The sequence below is a fragment of the Bombyx mori genome, chromosome 4, assembly GCF_030269925.1.
Source record: "Bombyx mori chromosome 4, ASM3026992v2".
Lineage (NCBI taxonomy): Eukaryota > Metazoa > Arthropoda > Insecta > Lepidoptera > Bombycidae > Bombyx > Bombyx mori.
The window spans coordinates 7,738,119-7,756,820 of NC_085110.1; the positions used below are offsets into that span (position 1 = coordinate 7,738,119).

At 35.7% G+C, this 18,702-nt stretch overlaps 1 protein-coding gene and 2 long non-coding RNA genes across 3 annotated transcripts; 2 read left to right on the forward strand and 1 right to left on the reverse strand.

The window, feature by feature from the left end:
• The first annotated feature begins 1,524 nt into the window (after nucleotides 1–1,524).
• LOC134198759 (uncharacterized) lies at nucleotides 1,525–3,246 on the forward strand. The gene is made up of 2 exons (XR_009972940.1): nucleotides 1,525–2,400; nucleotides 2,887–3,246. It is a non-coding gene; the product is annotated as an uncharacterized LOC134198759 (long non-coding RNA).
• A 1,102-nt stretch (nucleotides 3,247–4,348) lies between these two features.
• On the reverse strand, nucleotides 4,349–6,552 carry LOC134198760 (uncharacterized). The gene is made up of 2 exons (XR_009972941.1): nucleotides 5,780–6,552; nucleotides 4,349–5,293 (listed from the first exon to the last, which is right to left on the reverse strand). It is a non-coding gene; the product is annotated as an uncharacterized LOC134198760 (long non-coding RNA).
• A 291-nt stretch (nucleotides 6,553–6,843) lies between these two features.
• On the forward strand, nucleotides 6,844–17,489 carry LOC101744134 (ATP-dependent RNA helicase DHX33). Its single transcript, XM_038010615.2, has 12 exons — nucleotides 6,844–7,454; nucleotides 8,882–9,091; nucleotides 9,168–9,390; nucleotides 9,689–9,873; nucleotides 10,572–10,647; nucleotides 10,763–10,950; nucleotides 12,656–12,829; nucleotides 13,404–13,528; nucleotides 13,932–14,056; nucleotides 14,131–14,295; nucleotides 15,610–15,738; nucleotides 16,521–17,489. The coding sequence occupies exons 1-12, from the start codon at nucleotides 7,216–7,218 to the stop codon at nucleotides 16,800–16,802; spliced, it is 2,121 nt and encodes a 706-aa protein (XP_037866543.1). The 5' UTR covers nucleotides 6,844–7,215; the 3' UTR covers nucleotides 16,803–17,489.
• The last annotated feature ends 1,213 nt before the right edge of the window (nucleotides 17,490–18,702 follow it).

Consider the following 18,702-nt stretch of genomic DNA (forward strand, 5'->3'; position numbering starts at 1 on the left):
TGACTAAATAATACAATTTCAATCTAAAAAATTAACCATGAATATCTTCATAACTATGGGGATCTATGGCTTGGTGATGGTGCAGTGGTAAGCCCTTACACCCCTCCCTCCTCGACTCAAAAATAATGGACCACAATTGAAATTTTAATCCTATGTTGACTAAATAGTGCTACTCTAACCTCAAAACCTTGACCGTGGATATCTTCATAACCATGGAGTTCCGCAGAGTGGGGATGGTACAGGGAGCTAGCACTTACTCTCCTCCCCCCCGTCCCAAAAATCGACGGACCATAAAGGAAAGTTTCACCATCGTTATCAGCCTGCGGCAGTCCACTGCTGGACATAGGCCTCCCCCAAAGCTCGCCACTGAAACCGATCTTCGGTTCTACGCATCCAGTCATTGCCAGCTGCCTTGCGCAGGTCGTCGCTCCATCTAGCAGGATAGCCCGCAATGCAAATCGGAATATACCAGAAGTGTAGTAGTTTATGGCGCTTTTAAAATCTTTTCACTTGCTATTATAGCACCACTTTAATTGTCTCCCTTTCAGCGGACACTTTTTAGTACACTAGATGGTACCTACTCCTTAGTTCTACCCTCCATAATAGCAACGCCATAATACATATTTTTTTATCTATGCTGAATTTCTGATGGTTGTTCTCCGATGGACTTTTTGGCGGGAACGCGAGGAGTGAAGTTGTGTGATTTGTTTTAATTTGTCTATTTAGTGTTCCTTCAGGTTTAAATGTGTAATAACGGTGGTTTATTACCTGTTTAGTACCTGTTTAGTTTTTCGGCCACGTTGCGAGGAAAAAGGGTGACAATCTCGAACGACTTCTCGTCACCGGCAAAGTGAAAGGAAAGAGGCCTACGGGGCGTAGTTCCATGCGCTAGTCCGATCAGATTAAGACGACTGTGGAATCCAGCATCAATGTCGCTATCCACTGCGCGGAGAACAGGAGTGAATGGAGGAACGTAGTTCTAACAAAAGTGCTCCTTAAAGGTCACGACCCTCAGCACTGAGGAATACGACGCACGGAGGAGGAGTACCTGTGAAAGTGCACAAATGTGGGAAAATGAAACAAAACCGCTGGATGTAACTTCTTGGGATCCTCCAAAGAGTCCACTGAAAAAATCTCAGTAAATGACCACCATTTTACTGAGATTACACTTCATCCCATTCCATCTCATTTCATTGAATTTCATCCCAGTTGTTTAGTGTCTCAAACTAATAGTCTTAATTTCGTTTCAGTCCATATTATTTTTCTTGAAAATAAGAATATAACATTAAAATAAGACATGACCTAAAAGTCTTAGGTACCAGGTCTTAAATCCTTTTAAAAAAGTTGTTCCCCGTCCCTCCCCTGTCCATACGGTACTCTATGGGGTGAATGAAGTTAGCCCCTAAAAAAAAATTTTTTTTCCTGTTTTCTACTTATTTTCTATTAATTCGTTTGTTCATCATTTGTTCTTGATTGTTCACTGTTAATAATTGTTTGTTCCCCATTTATTTATTTTAAAAAAATTATTAAAAATATATCTAAAAGTTAGCCCCTCGATTGCAATTTTTAATATTTTTTCGTCCTTAATTACTCGTAAATATTCATTTTCGATTGTTCTTATATAAAATACGTTTGTTCTCTTTCGAAATTACTCATTTTTTGTTTAATTAATTGTATTAGTTGAATAAATGTATACAAAATATGTGTACTGCGCATGCCATAAGTGTATAATCTATGGCGCATGCGTCAACTATAATGCCTAAACTTTCTACGCGGTTTTAATCGTGAAAAAAAAACAATTATAAATCCTGAAGGATCAATTAATTGGTATACAGTTTAATTAAAAAAATTAAAAAATAAATAAATAAAATAATGTGCATTCGCGTAAAGTTAGCCCAAATACATTTTTTCCATCCTCCTATATACCTATCGCTATGAAGGTATAAAAAAGATAGGTTAAGAGTTCACATAGGTAATATAAACAAATAAGTAAATATGTTCATTATTTATCTTTCAAGAGATAATGTAGGTATACATTATAATAACATTTTGACACAGTCGAAATTATATTCCTAACATTAGTAAAATAACATTTTAATATTTTTTTTATAGGTTATGTATTGAAATTGTTGGAAAATTATTTCATGTTTTAGCTGGAAAACTACATGGAGAATTATATGCAATACAAGATAATGAGCTCCATCAAATGAATTCGAATGAAACCAAACTGTTTACCATCCAAATTCGATTGTCGGGCAGATAGAAAACGAAAATTCACTCATAGTGAACCTCGGCCTGCATTTGTGAAACGGCAAAGACTCACTATTATCAAGGAAATTGAAGAGACGACTAAAAATGAGATGTGTCGTATTATTATACCTTTGCCATCTTGTAGTCAAGGTAGGTGTAACTGTCAATAATTAGTTACACTCACAGATCTCCTAATCAAATAACAATATCAGAAAAAATGAGAATAGTTAGTTAGTTAGTGGAAGTAGCCAAAATGGGCAAGTGGATCTCAGTTCCTATTACATAAGGTACTAGGAAGTTTGTGAAAATGAAAATTTATCACAGTGTAATATCACTTACTTACTTTAACAGTGAAGGAAAACATTGTGATGAAACCTGCACACCTAAATGTTCTTAGGATTTTCTTAGGTGTGTAATCCACCAACCAGCACTAGGCCAGCGTGGTGGACTAAGGCCTAAAAACCCTCTCAATGGTAGTGAAGGCCAGTGTCCAGCAAGGGGATATATTATATGGGCTGATGATGATGACTAGGAAGTTAAATACTACTACTACTACTACGACAGTACACATATAATCCTATATATTTACAAACTATACGTTTGTTGAAAATTGCTAACATTATTTCATATTTCCAGATGTCCAGTCACTTGAAAATAGGTGTAGTAATGACAAAGCTATCCAAGTAGCTCCAGCACAGGAACACAAAGGCAAGGCAAGTGTGTATTGCCACATCACCCCTTAATATATCTGAAGCAAGTATAAGTAAACAATCAGAACCAGCAAAAAAAAAAACTGTTGTTCCTGAGGACAAATTTGACAGTGATGAGTCAAATGCACCAGCAACAGAAGGATCAACTGTTGACTATGGGTTATAGAAGAAGAAGATTAATTCATATTTATTTAAATTAATATTAATGAATATTAATTTAAATTATCGTGCAAAATTCGTGGTCAAAACATATGTGTATTTTATAAATAAATATTCATTCTCAGTATTAATGTTGTTTTAATCATTGATTGAAAAATTGGTTCTTAATGAATTCAGTTGGAGCTAAATGCTGCTTGGAGCTTAATACTTTCGAATAACATAAACACGTGACTTTAAGCATAAACATATTTTTTAGGTAAATACTTTATTTAGCTTTGCTGGATTTATCCAAGATTTCGACATACCAAAATTTCATACAGGAACGACAGATAGATAGCTATCTGATTGAATACCCTTGTAGAATTGAACTTCGAAGAAAAGTTTATTCTTATTCTTTATTAGACTTTATTCTAGTTGCAGTGTCGGTTAGAGAAGCTGTGCAAGCTTCTCTAACCGATACTGCATGGAATAAATAGTCATTATAATTATAAAATATATTTCTGTTTACATACCATACAATTTTCATAGTTCAAATATGAATTTGGATTGATATGAATTTATTTCGATTATCAAAATAATTTGTATTAAACATTTATATTTCCTCAAAATTTCTATTTTTATAATAATGACTGTGACCACCCCATAAATCACAAAATTAAAAATATTAAAGATAACTTATTTTTAAATCATATATTAAAAATTATAAACAGATCGCGAATTAAAATATTATATTATGCCTATCATTCTTAAATAATTCAGTAATGAATTTTCGCATCGCCGCGCCGTATATAATTAATATGAATAATAGGGTATTGCCCACTGTGCTAAAAAAAACATAAATTATGTTTTTTTGATAGATCTACAAACAAGCAAGTGAGTAATGCTATGTTTCCATAAATAAAAAGGCAAAAAAAAATTAAAGAAAGATATTATGCACAAGTTCAAATGCATATGTATTGTGCTAAAAGTAAAACTTGCTACTTTTGTGTAGCATCCAGCAACTTTGAAAAAACTAATCAGGTCACTATAATTAGTAGGTATTGATTTTGATTCCGAGTAAGTTGCACAGTTGTTAGATAATGTAGTTTCTTTTTGGAAGAATAACAATTTTCTAATCTTACCCAAAAATGTAATGTTAAATATTTAAAAAAAACTTTATACCTATTTTCCTTTTAGGGAGTACAAAATATTGATGTGTACAAAGTGAATGTGATTTAATAAAAATAATATTTCAATTTAAATTATGTTTTATTAAAAATTATTCTTAACATACAGGTACAAAGGTTACATAACATTAATATTTATTCCTTTTCATATATATAAGCCCATATTTAGCACATTTGTGGAAAACAGAATCAAAATAATAATGAGTTGCTAGCCATAGAAGACCAGCATAAAAGTCTTATTAAAATCTGTTCAGTAGTTTTTGAATGAAGAGTGAAAATACTTACAAAACTTCCTATTTAAGTAAGGATTACTTATTTAATTAAAGAGTTTTGTAGGTGGCAAACTATCTAAAAACTTTCTATTTTCCACCAAGTTGACATCAATTATCCTTCCTGCATATATATTTATTGTATTGTTTTTTTTATAGTCTAACAAGGGGTGATATTACATTTGCAATTTCTGGGAGTTTGTTGAAAAATATATTGCTTGCTTGACTTACAGATAAATCGAAATCATCAGCCAATTGAGAGAATGTTCTATTTAATGTTATTCTCATCAGACATAATGTAATATTTTGTTCAGAAACATTTGTATGTTTCTCAATCAAGCCTATTATGAAACATAATTCTTGTGGAAGACCAATATATAAACGTTGTTCATTTTTCACTTTAGATAAAGTTGTTAACACATTCATTTTTTCAACTTTTTAGTCTTCTTGAGAACTATAGTCTGAAGTGCACAAGTCTTTGATGGAGTGGAGATATAGAGAGATAACTCATAGTCAACAGTTGATCCTTCTGTTGCTGGTGCATTTGACTCATCACTGTCAAATTTGTCCTCAGGAACAACAGTTTTTTTTTTGCTGGTTCTGATTGTTTACTTATACTTGCTTCAGATATATTAAGGGGTGATGTGGCAATACACACTTGCCTTGCCTTTGTGTTCCTGTGCTGGAGCTACATGGATAGCTTTGTCATTACTACACCTATTTTCAAGTGGCTGGACATCTGGAAATATGAAATAATGTTAGCAATTTCCAACAAACGTATAGTTTGTAAATATATAGGATTATATGTGTACTGTCGTAGTAGTAGTAGTAGTATTTAACTTCCTAGTCATCATCATCAGCCCATATAATATATCCCCTTGCTGGACACTGGCCTTCACTACCATTGAGAGGGTTTTTAGGCCTTAGTCCACCACGCTGGCCTAGTGCTGGTTGGTGGATTACACAACTAAGAAAATCCTAAGAACATTTAGGTGTGCAGGTTTCATCACAATGTTTTCCTTCACTGTTAAAGTAAGTAAGTGATATTACACTGTGATAAATTTTCATTTTCACAAACTTCCTAGTACCTTATGTAATAGGAACTGAGATCCACTTGCCCATTTTGGCTACTTCCACTAACTAACTAACTATTCTCATTTTTTCTGATATTGTTATTTGATTAGGAGATCTGTGAGTGTAACTAATTATTGACAGTTACACCTACCTTGACTACAAGATGGCAAAAGTATAATAATACGACACATCTCATTTTTAGTTGTCTCTTCAATTTCCTTGATAATAGTGAGTCTTTGCCGTTTCACAAATGTAGGCCGAGGTTCACTATGAGTGAATTTTCGTTTTCTATCTGCCCGACAATCGAATTTGGATGGTAAACAGTTTGGTTTCATTCGAATTCATTTAATGGAGCTCATTATCTTGTATTGCATATAATTCTCCATGTAGTTTTCCAGCTAAAACATGAAATAATTTTCCAACAATTTCAATACATAACCTATAAAAAAATTATTAAAATGTTATTTTACTAATGTTAGGAATATAATTTCGACTGTGTCAAAATGTTATTTTAATGTATACCTACATTATCTCTTGAAAGATAAATAATGAACATATTTACTTATTGGTTTATATTACCTATGTGAACTCTTAACCTATCTTTTTTATACCTTCATAGCGATAGGTATATAGGAGGATGGAAAAATGTATTTGGTCTAACTTTACGCGAATGCACATTATTTTATTTATTTTGTTTTTAATTTTTTTAATTAAACTGTATACCAATTAATTGATCCTTCAGGATTTATAATTGTTTTTTTTTCACGATTAAAACCGCGTAGAAAGTTTAGGCATTATAGTTGACGCATGCGCCATAGATTATACACTTATGGCATGCGCAGTACACATATTTTGTATACATTTATTCAACTAATACAATTAATTAAACAAAAAATGAGTAATTTCGAAAGAGAACAAACGTATTTTATATATGAACAATCGAAAATGAATATTTACGAGTAATTAAGGACGAAAAAATATTAAAAATTGCAATCGAGGGGCTAACTTTTAGATATATTTTCAATAATTTTTTTAAAATAAATAAATGGGGAACAAACAATTATTAACATTGAACAATCAAGAACAAATGATGAACAAACGAATTAATAGAAAATAAGTAGAAAACAGGAAAAAAAAAATTTTTTGAGGGGCTAACTTCATTCACCTTACTCTATGCTAGCCATGTGTTTGATTCGTTTGATTCAATGTTTGATTTGAAGTTTAATTGACATCATTTGACACTTTCGTTTCAGTAACTGAAGAAAATAGACTTTAAATTACTTTTGAGTAAATTAAGAACGAAATATGTATTGAATTACACAATAATATGGTTTGAAAATACCCAACAATTAGTATGTAAATAATAATAAAGTGGAAATCAAACACTTAAAAATACGTGTATGATTCATGAGTTAATTACAGCAATTTACACAGTTTAATTTAAAACGTGTGCGAGTTTAACATACCAAAACGATGGCAATTTTGGTCTGTTCCGGAAAAAAAAAATTAAGTTATAATAATGTCTAGGGATTCATGACATACACTTTGCCATAGTAATTTAGCATTAGTTTATCTAAGAACAATAAAATGGATTCAAAGTACTGCTCAATAGGTTTGACCAATGAAACTAAAAATGGTTTTAAGAGGAAGAAACCGACAGCTAGTATTTGTGTGAAAAAGGTCAAATTATTAAGTGATAGTATTAGTAATTGTTTACAAAATGGCCATGAAGTTTCTAAAAACATAGAAACGCATGTTGTTAAAAAAAATTCAGATGATTTGCAAGAAGCTAGAAGGAAACTGCCTGTATTTATGGTTAGAGGCAGGTGAGTCTCAGACATAAGTTCTTTCATGAAATAGTTTTTTAATTACATTTAAATAAGAAACTAAGGTTGTGCTGGGATTAAAATTGAAAGTATGGGATAAAAAAGATACGGTCATCGACATTCTAATGCTAATGAAACAGAGAACAAGTGAAACAAAGGTGTGCAGTAAGGAATAATGGAGCCAGTCTGATACTTGAGTATCTGAGAGATGGCATCAAAAGTGAGGGTGATTAAAGTTAACACTAGCTTTTCAGATTAGCTGTTTTAGAAAGCCATGAAAAATGTCTATTTCTTCAGTAACACTAAATGAAACTTTTTGGACAGTGATACTTTTGGTTTTGTGTAGTTATTGGGAGCATTATAAGTATTATAGATAACAGTCAGAAAGTGTTGAGCGAAATAAAAACTTGACAAGTGCAAGTAAAACTCCACCTGAGGTTACCAGGTTCAAGTCCAGGATTGTCATACATATGAGTATACAACAGTGGTGGGCAATCATTTTTAATGGCGGGCCACAAAGCTTAAGAAATTCTAGAGTAGGGCCAGAATTATAGAAAAAAATCTTTTGTATTAAAGCTTTTTAATAAACAAAATACCTTTTATTTTTACGCCTTGTTAGGTGTGTGAAACGTGAGGCGTGTGATAGATAGGTGAAGAGAATGGTTTTTTCCAATAAATAAACTAATACCTGTGACAGACTGCCGAGATAATTATAATGATGGCAAGTTAATTATGAGATAGTGAAAGCTCAAAACCCCCCTGACTTATTGGAGCTTTCATTAAAGATTCGAAGATTTTCAATTATAAACGTCAGATGTTATGCGCCAAAATGCTGACTAGAATATTTAGGATGGATGGAATCTCGACAGGCCGCATTAAATACGGGCCGCAGTTGGCCTGCAGGCCATACTTTGCCTAATTACTAATTATTAGAATTTACTGAAATGACTGAACTTTTGGAAGCTAGGACTTTCCCAAATTTATCCACTTTTACAATTAATATACATTAATAAACAATTACTATTGCCAGTTTGTCTTAAAACACAAAATTAGCTAAATGATATAATTATCAATTTATTACTTTTCACATGTACGCCAAAACTAATTTATTTCTTTCCAAATTTCAATCTAGGGAAGTACATGCTGGATTTGATCCACTTTCTCAGAGTAAATATCAAGTATTTTAGTGATTGTCTTAAGTTTCGCCAGACAAAGATAATAGATAAAAGTTATCCTACAAAGATAGTGCTATTTAGTTAGGAGACAGAAACCCTAAGAATGAGTAAGATCATATGGATTAAACTTTTTGATAAATTTTTTATAAAGCTCCAATGATACATCAGTAAGACCAGTAATTTATATAACTCAGGACTGGTAATTCAGAAATAAATAATGTTAATTAACCTACTTACTATGTTGGCTTTCAGGTTATTAGAAGAAATAAGAAAAAACAACACAATGATAATAATAGGTGAGACAGGAAGTGGTAAGACCACTCAGATTCCTCAAATGATTCATGAACAGAGATTAGAAGGCACTGGCTCGATAGCAGTTACTCAGCCTCGTAGAGTAGCTGCTATTACAATTGCATTGCGAGTTGCTGCTGAAATGAATACTGAAGTTGGTAACATTGTTGGGTAATGTGATGTTTAACAAATTGTCTCAAAGAATCACTTTTATTTGTGCATTGATTAATTATAATTATAATTTCAGGTACTCAGTTAGATTTGAAGATGTGACAAGCCCTAGAACTAAAGTGAAATATTTAACTGATGGTATGTTGCTTAGAGAAGCTATCTTAGATCCTTTGCTCAGTAAATATTCAGTTATTATTCTGGATGAAGCACATGAACGCACTGTGAGCACTGATATATTGTTTGGAATTGTGAAATTAGCACAAAAGGAGAGAAATGAAAAAACTATTAATCCTTTAAAGGTAAACAGAACCTTACAATGACAAACAAAATATTTGTATATTATTGTTATTGTTCATGTTAAGTTTCCAAATCTTACATCCATAACATAAAAGAAAAGAATGGTTGATGAATAGAGTACAAAATGACACTAAACTTAGTTTATTTGTAATAATATAGACATTGAATGATACTACACTATCTATAATCCTGAAACCAAAAAGATATATTTCAAATTAATTTTGATCTTAAGTATATTGAAACAATGTATTCTAATATTAAGAAAAAATATTCATATTTTCAAAGGCATTTTATTTCCAGGTCATTGTAATGTCAGCGACAATGGATGTCGATACATTTAGAAATTATTTTGACAGCTGTCCAGTAATATATTTGGAAGGTCGTACACATCCTGTGACAATATATCATTCTAAAACCAAGCAAGAGGATTACCAGTATGCAGCTGTGTGCACAATATTTCAGCTGCACACTACTACCCCTGCTGAGTAAGAGATTTAATGTTAATTTAAGATTCAAGTTACTTTTGCTTCAGTAATCTAATTATCACAAAGAATTCAATATACCTTCTCCATATAAAAAAAGGGTGCGGGTACTTATGTACGCGCGTAAGAAGTTATACTTTATTTTTATTAAATTTATTTCTTATTTTTAAAAATTTTAAATAATAAATATTTAACGTTAAAAAATGAATGCTAATAACACATTTTTTTACGAGTGTACATGCGCGAAAGTTCACCTGCGGCTATATTCAGACTCGCCAAGGTACGTCGGTCGTATTCTAATCAGCGATTTAGTGGGCAACTTCATTTCTGTTAATTTTGTGTCGCGGTGCGCGCGCATCGTAAAATTTGACTCTCATAAATTTTTCATAACGCGCCTAAAGAAGTATAACTGCAAAAAAACATATATTCTACAATTTCTTTGTTAGTTTACATGATATCCATTTGACATTCAGTTGTTACCAGATACACATACAGTATAAAAGTTATCAACCACCTTGAGATATGGGAGTTATTGCAGAAAATTGTCACCCCACCCACCCTTCAAACCGGAACGTATTACTGCTTTGTGACAAAAGTGGGCAAGATCTTTGTACTTATCTGTACAATCGTATCTGTGTTTTGGTATACAATATACATAAATGCAACACGAAATTTTATTAACTTTAAGTTTATTGTTTTAGTGATGACTTTCTTGTATTTCTAACTGGGCAAGAAGAGATTGAAGCTGTAATGTATAACATAAAACAAATCGCGAAAGTATGTATCTGAAAAGTATGTATAGCTATGATATGAAATAAATTGACATTGCTTTGGATTTATATTACAGTTTAATGTACTTTTTGTTTGTCTTACGATAAATATAAATTTACAGGAAACAACAGGTCCACCTATACGGGTTTGTCCATTATACGCCGGCCTTCCGCCTGCACAGCAAATGCAGGTGTGGAAAGAGACACCGCCGGGTACCAGGAAAATAGTCCTCGCGACTAATATAGCAGAGGCATCGGTCACGATTCCCAGGATAAAGTGTGTCATTGATACTGGTGTTGTAAAAGAAAGGTAGTAATCAATAATATGTGTATGTGTGTAGGGAGAAATAAATAAATTTTAGTTTTTAAAAAAAATTTTTTTTTTGGTTACCAGATCCCATAAACGTCTACAACTTAAATGCGCCATCCACCTTGAGATATAAGTTCTAAGGTCTCAAGTATAGTTACAACGGCTGCTCCACCCTTCAAACCGAAACGCATTACTACTTCACGCCAGAAATAGGCAGGGTGGTGGTATCTATCCTTGCGGACTCACAAGATGTCCTACCACCAGTACTTACGCAAATTATAATTTTGCGGCTTTAATTTTTATTACACGATGTTATTCCTTCACACTGTGGAAGTCAATCGTGAACATTTCTTGAGTACGTATTACATTAGAAAAATTGGAAACCGCCTGGGATTCGAACACCAGTCGAACACCACACGCTCGTCGCCTGCCCCGCATGGGAGGGGTGGCGCCGTATCCTCGTCGCAAAACTAGGAAACGACTTGTCGTTGCCGAGTGTTGTGGCATCGATGCTCGGCGACGACGAGCCGTGGAAGGCGATGCTCGACTTCTGCGAGTGCACCATCTCGCAGAAGGAGGCGGCGGGGCGCGTAAGAGACGCGCAAGCCCGCCGCCGTCGAGCGGGGGCCAGGGAGGCGGATCTCGCCCAAGCCCTGGCCCTCTAAGTGTTTCGGGTCCCCTTCACATGTCGGTCTGGGGACCGGCGAAGGGGGCCTAAGAAGACGACGTGCAAGCTGCTCTGCACGCGTTTTACGCAAGAGCATCCGGGTGATGGAAGGCCGGCTATCCTTGACCCACGTTGGTTCTGACCCAGCGGGGTATTCCGTAGGATAACCCATTCTAACCGGCGCCATCTAAGCGGACTCCGGATAGCCTGCCGACCGAGAGGGCTGGTAGTCGTGGCGCCGACGACCGCCGGTCCGGCGTCCCGAAGGGGAGGGTGATGGGAGAGATGTGCTCCGCACTAAACGCTTCACTTTCCCCCCTTTGCCTTTTCATGAGTTCTGTCTCATGCGAGGTACGGGCGCGGGTTGTTGAGCGACAGGAGGCTTTAGTCAGTTCGACTCCGACATGCCCCGCCCTTCATCCCCAGTGGAGGGCGGAAGTCCGGCGATTTCCTCCTGACCAAAAAAAAAAGGCCACGACGACTTCGACGGTTATAGCTAGTGACCTATGAAACAGCAACGGATTAGTGTCGTACTGCTCTACTTATAGCTATCTGCGGCAAATACATCACGAGTTGTAGTTAAAAACCGAGATAATCGTAATTTTAATACAATTGAGACTTTACTCTGATGTCTAAAATTTTACGATACGATTCAGGGTTATGTTAAGTATGGGCTCCAGTAATCGGCTAGGACCAAGTGGACGACACGTTCATGCTCACGCTAGTGAATGTGTTCGAATTTCGAACAGGATGGTAGGACCTATTGCGAGTCCGCACGGGTAGGTACCACCGCCCTGACTATTTCTGCCGTGAAGCAGTAATGCGTTTCGGTTTGAAGGGTGGGGTAGCCGTTGTAACTATACTGAGACCTTAGAACTTATATCTCAAGGTGGGTGGCGCATTTACGTTGTAGATATCGTAGGTATCTATGGGCTCCAGTAACCACTTAACACCAGGTGGGCTGTGAGCTCGTCCACCCATCTAAGCAGTAAAAAAAAAAAAAGGATTATTAAATTGATCGTATGTGGGTGCGTCCAGGTCGTGGTGTAGTGCCACAGGTGCGGAGCGGCTGGTGGTGCGCAGCGGGTCGCAGGCGGCGGGCTGGCAGCGCGCCGGCCGCGCGGGCCGCACCGCGCCCGGCGCCGCCTACAGGCTCTATACCGCGCAGCAGTTCAACACAAGACCCTTACATCCTACGCCTGAAATACTTAGGTAAAGTATACTTTTTTTTGCGCCCAAACGTCCGATTCCCTCCGAGGTCAGAACCCGGATGGGGTAAAGGGGTTACCGCGGTTAATACTAAAACTAGACGGCGCAGCTCACTCCAAGGACGCCCGGCCAATGGAGCCTTCGAGGGCTCTGTAACGTCGGCCGTAAGGTTCAGTATACTGTCATAACCGTTTTTATTGACATATTTATTTTATGTATGGCTGCATAAATTTGCAGATCACCTAGTATCTACACGCTTATCGAAGCTTATGAACATCACAACGTGGAACTCTCAATTTTGTTGTAGATTGGAACCCATCCACCGAACCTACCAAACGAAACGCATGACTACTTCGCTGGTTCTCTGATCGATCATTGGCGATTAGGATACTGACCTAAAATAATAAAATTCTTGCATTGTCATTGATCTTTGATATTTGTGCAAATTTTCAATTGATCGTTGAAGTTGATAAAAATTAAGAAATTTAATATCAATAAATTCAAAACTTGGTTGAATTATATAATAATAAAAATGTTAATGAATAAGCACATAAATACATTTAACAATTTGTTTCAGATGTCCACTGGCACCAACAATACTGTTGCTAATAGCAGCCGGCGTTGAACCGAGCACATTCCCGCTGATAGACTCTCCACCGCGAGACTCCGTCACTGCTTCATTGACGTTACTTAAGGAATTGGGTACGATGAAAATTTTACTTAAGCTAATGATTAAAATCACTTTTTAACAAAATTCAAAATGTTATTAGTATTAGGTTATTAGGTCACGTCGTTATTTATATGTGTTTTAATAAGACCAGGTGAGCTCTTTAGTCAACTAGTGCAATAAATAAATAAACTATTTTTCATTTCTAGTCGTTATTTCTATCTGCTCCAGTAAGATCAGGTGAGCTCTGTAGTCAACTAGAGCGATAAATAAACTGGTTTTCATTACCCAGTACCCAGGAGCATAACAGAACGATTATTGTAATAATAGGAAACTTTTAGTTAATTCAATCTACAAAATAATATTGATTTCGATAATAAATGGCGAATATTTATCATTTAATCAAATTTTATATTTTGTAAATTTTCCTATTTTTAGGTGCAATTGACAGCGTAGAAATTCCAAAATTAACCGTATTAGGTCGCAAAATGTCTTCATTCCCGATAGATCCCAAATATTCGAAAGTACTACTGAGTGCCCCCGAATATGGATGCTTAGAAGAGGTAAAGTACAGAAGCTTAATAATGAATTTAGACTTGTAAACTTTTATATTATAATTATGAAATTTTTTTTGTAGGCTTTAAGTTTAGTAGCAGTTTTGTCTAGTGAAAATATATTCTACACGCCGATGCACAAACGCGAAGAAGCATTGAAAGTAAAGCGAAAATTTATATCGCCAACAGGAGACCACATCACCTTGTTAAATGTTTTTAAAGCATTTTGCAAAGCTACTTTAAAAAAGGTGAGTACCAGTGGCGGATTAAAGGTCAAGTGTGCTTAGTGCGGGGTTTTTAACTTTCTCTATAGCGTAAAATTAACTCAAATCTGTATGCAGTTGGAACAGCGCCCCTAGCGGCAAATGTAGGCAATCGTTCCGACTCTATACAAATTTGAGTTAACTTTCCCGCTATCGAGAACGTTACAAAACTCGCACTGAGCACACAGAGCGCCCTAGGCAATCACTTTATCGGCGCCCCTGTACCGGCCATAAATCGCCATCATAATACTATAAATTTTAACAAGTTGTTTTGCAATTACGATGATGTTGTATCATCAAACCCTAGACTTTAGTAGACCAGGAAATTTAATTCAGGCATTTAGTTCTTAATCGTCGATATGTTATTTTTTTTATTTATTTAAAAATTCTGAGCTCGCGCGCCCCTTGTAACTACACGCCCCGAGGCACGTTCCTAGTTTGCCTCACGGATAATCCGCCTCTGGTGAGTACACATATTGATTTCAATGACCAGTTACAATTTACCAGCGCTAACGCCTGTAGATATACTTACAAATGAGTAGGATTGACATCAACTTGTCTTGACATCAACTTGTCTTTATCCCGCTATGTAGGGTCGGCAAAGAATGTCCTTTCTCTCCATTCAGGCCTATCATACGTCATCTTTGCATTCACAATTTATTTCGCATATAAATTTTCGCAAAGTTCATCATGTCTATTTTTACAAAGTCCATCCCAGTATCTTAAGACGCCCCGTCCTTACTTTACCGCCCATTACTAAAATTACACAAAGTCAGATTATCTATTATTACACATCCCTTGTGGTTCGTGCTCATAGCAATGCATGACCTTAATAAATAATGTGTTACTAATACGTATTACGTGTTACTAATAATGTGTTACTAATACGTATTACGTGTTACTAATAATGTGTTACTAATACGTAATGCATTATTTATTACTGGTGGTAGGACCTCTTGTGAGTCCGCGCGGGTAGGTACCACCGCCCTGCCTATTTCTGCCGTGAAGCAGTAATGCGTTTCGGTTTGAAGGGTGGGGCAGCCGTTGTAACTATACTGAGCACTTAGAACTTATATCTCAAGGTGGGTGGTGCATTTACGTTGTAGATATCCTTGGGCTCCTGTAACCACTTAACACCAGGTGGGCTGTGGGCTCGTCCACCCATCATAGCAATAAAAAAAAAAAAGTATAAGCAAAAAAGTAATGGCGCATCGAGTTTTGTGCAACATCAGAGTTATTTAACGAATTATCAAGAGTTTTTTGTCGGAGCGTGTGTAATTTTTTAATTGTCATTTTTAGCAATGGTGTAAAGAAAACTATTTAAATCATCGAAATTTAACGTACGCTTACGAAGTCCGACAGCAGTTACTTGCAATATGTCAGAGATTAAATTTAACTCTATCAAGCTGCGGGTCTGCAACTGATCAGGTACAGTGTAAAATATTCAGTAACTCTCACTACATTATAACAAATACAGCCCCGGCTAAAAGTGATGACCACCCTACGAATTTTAATAGTGTTTAGATTGATTTGTCTTAACTTTGCTATCAACATTTTTAATCATCCAATCGATGGGTTAATTATTGAATTAGTCACATAGTTAATTAAGTCGCTTAAATATATTGTGTTTATTTACGGACTTTGGTAATTGTTTAACACGTAGTGAGTTTTGAGTTCCTTTTTTATCTCTATAATCTGTATATTAATAAGTGAAGTAAAAACTTTGCACCCCTTTTTAGGAAAATTGCGCGAACGGATGAGTATGAAATTTCCCACACTTATAGAGAATATAGAGAAGGAGTGCATAATGCTAAGATTTTTAAAAAGTTTAAATGCAATAATAATACATTAAATCAATAAAAGAGACATTACACAAACTACCATGTATTTGACACACACACACACACACACACGTATTTAATATACTCTTTGTTTGTTAATAAACTTTTGTTATTGCTTCAAGTCTATGGTCAAATTGAGAATAGGTTGTTTATCTTTAATATTATTTATCTATAGTGTAGTCTTGGCGAAATTTGTGATTATAGAAGTATTTTGACAATAGAACTTTAATAATGTTCAAACTTATAATTTCAATTAATTATAGTCGAATTTCAACTATTGCGGGACCACTAGTAATTATAAAAAGGCTTCATTATGTCACGGCAAGAGCACGCGTGCAAGTCTAATGTTCTCGCTCGTTTGTATTGCAGTTGCTGAAGTGTTTGTTGAGCGGCTTATTCAGCAACTGTGCGTGGTCTCGGAGCGCGGGCGTGGCGGGGGGCGGGGCGCGGTACGTGACGGGCGCGGGGGGCGCCGCCAGCCTGCACCCCGCCGCCGCGCTGCACGCCGCCAGCCCGCCCCCCCCCGCGCTGCTCTACACAGAGCTGCTGCACACCCGCCGCACGTACATGATCACCGTCTCCGCCATACAACCGCACTGGCTCCAACAGGTGGCGCCCGATTACGCACGCAGATGTCGGGCTTACCGATGACCGAACGTCTGACGCGAATCAAGGCCAGAAGCAAGACTTGGCCTAACCATTATTGAATCATCTGTCAATATCTTAAAACATACTATAAATGATCAAGTAATATACATTGAATATTAACATTCGCAATAACCTGCAAAGAGAAACAGAAGCCTGGAGTCAGAATGTTGTAACTTCCGTAAAAGACTAAAATTTTACGGAAATCTAGTTGTATAAGTGTAAATGGTTTACTAAAATAATTAAGTTAATATAATAAATTAAAAAATAACGGCAAAAAAGTTCGCATCATTCGATACGAATGCACTGAACATCGTACCGTTTAGGACACGGACGTTTGCATTTTGTTTTGAGTAAATTAACACGAAATACACCAAAATAATTGTAAAATAAATATGGTTAACATTGTCTACAACATGTAATAAATTTTTTCCTAAATCCGGCGAAGCTTTTTGTTTCAATTTGATTTTGAAATTACATTGATTTTATTTTAATATGTGTTACTATTGAATTGAGCTTGATATATTGATTACATTATTATGTAACCGTTTTGTGTTATAATCATCTTTTTTATGCCTAAAATAGTACTGTGTACAAACATCCTTAGATAAAAAATGTGCCTAATGTTTTGTGACTTGGTGCTATAAATCTTTAGAATCTTAAAATAAATAAGGTGTTTTTAAAAAAGCATAATTGTGTTTTATTTCCATAAATAAAAAAAATGGTGGCATTATTGTCTTGCATCATGATTTAGTTATGATAGTGCTGGAAATCTTGATAATTAACTTTAAATTCCGAAAGAAATAATAAATAATTTTAAATACAGTCTCTGGTGGTAGATTCAATGAATCATTGCCGTTGATAAGAAAGATGTATAGCATATATGCATAGCAAATTCTGTCAGGCTGACTCTCGTGTGCTCACCCACCAACTAAGGGAAGCCAGTATTGCCTCGAAGCTACTGGCTGATAGATAGGCAAAAAAAAACTAACTACAATAAAGTATTTAAGCTTAGCTTAGCAAATTCATATACCGTTGAACTGTGGTGTATTGCTTAACGAGTGCACCGAGCGTCTTCTTTTTCTAAGCCACGACGAGTTCTAAAGGATTTATTTTACTCGTAGTGAGTGACTATTGTGGTTGTGTCGAATTCCGCGGGCAGGTACCAATTATTCTAATGACATACATTCAGTAAAAAAAATATCGGGAATTTGTTTATGGTTCCGATTTCCAATTTAATTTAAGTTCTTGTTGTTTGTTAGATTCGTATAAATCCTTTCCATTTTGCCGCGGAGCTTGAGTGGTTTATTTTATTTAGAATAAATACACTACTGTCTAATCATACCTAATGTCGATTCCAAATTTTATAATGGACGAAAACATCGAACAAAGTCTTAAATTTTGCATCGCCAGTGGAATATTGTGTTCGGAAAGTCACTGAAAATGTTATGGAAGGCCCATGGTGAATCGACTTTATCAAAAACCCGTGCTTAAGAGTGCCCAATTGCACATGGCGTTCAAAAAAGGTCAAGATATGATGGAAGATTTGATTCGCTCGGGTAGGTCAGCAACGTCTGCAACTGAAGTTAACATAGCAAAAATGAAGGAAATGTGACTAAAAATCCTCATTCAAGTTTCAGAGAGATAGCCGCCTAACTTTCTGTGCCTCACGAATCCATCCGTAGCCATCAATCAATCAAAAAAATTTTATTCAACATAAATGAAAGTACAGATCGTTCACCGTAAGTTGTCCCCTGCCGTGATGTTGGCACTATTGCTTGTCATTTTTGTCAATCTGTTGTTGTCAGATTGTTTGTTGTGACGTGTGCTGTTAGTTTTTGTGTTAATATGTAATATCCTTCAAATTAATCATGCCAAAGCCATTTAAAAGCAGTGCAAGAGAGAT

Coding starts and splice junctions, on each gene's coding strand:
- LOC101744134 (XM_038010615.2), top strand. CDS start 7,216: ATGGATTCAAAGTACTGCTCAATAGGTTTGACCAATGAAACTAAAAAT. Junction 10,648..10,762: donor ACATAAAACAAATCGCGAAA/GTATGTATCTGA, acceptor ATAAATTTACAG/GAAACAACAGGTCCACCTAT. Junction 13,529..13,931: donor GACGTTACTTAAGGAATTGG/GTACGATGAAAA, acceptor TCCTATTTTTAG/GTGCAATTGACAGCGTAGAA.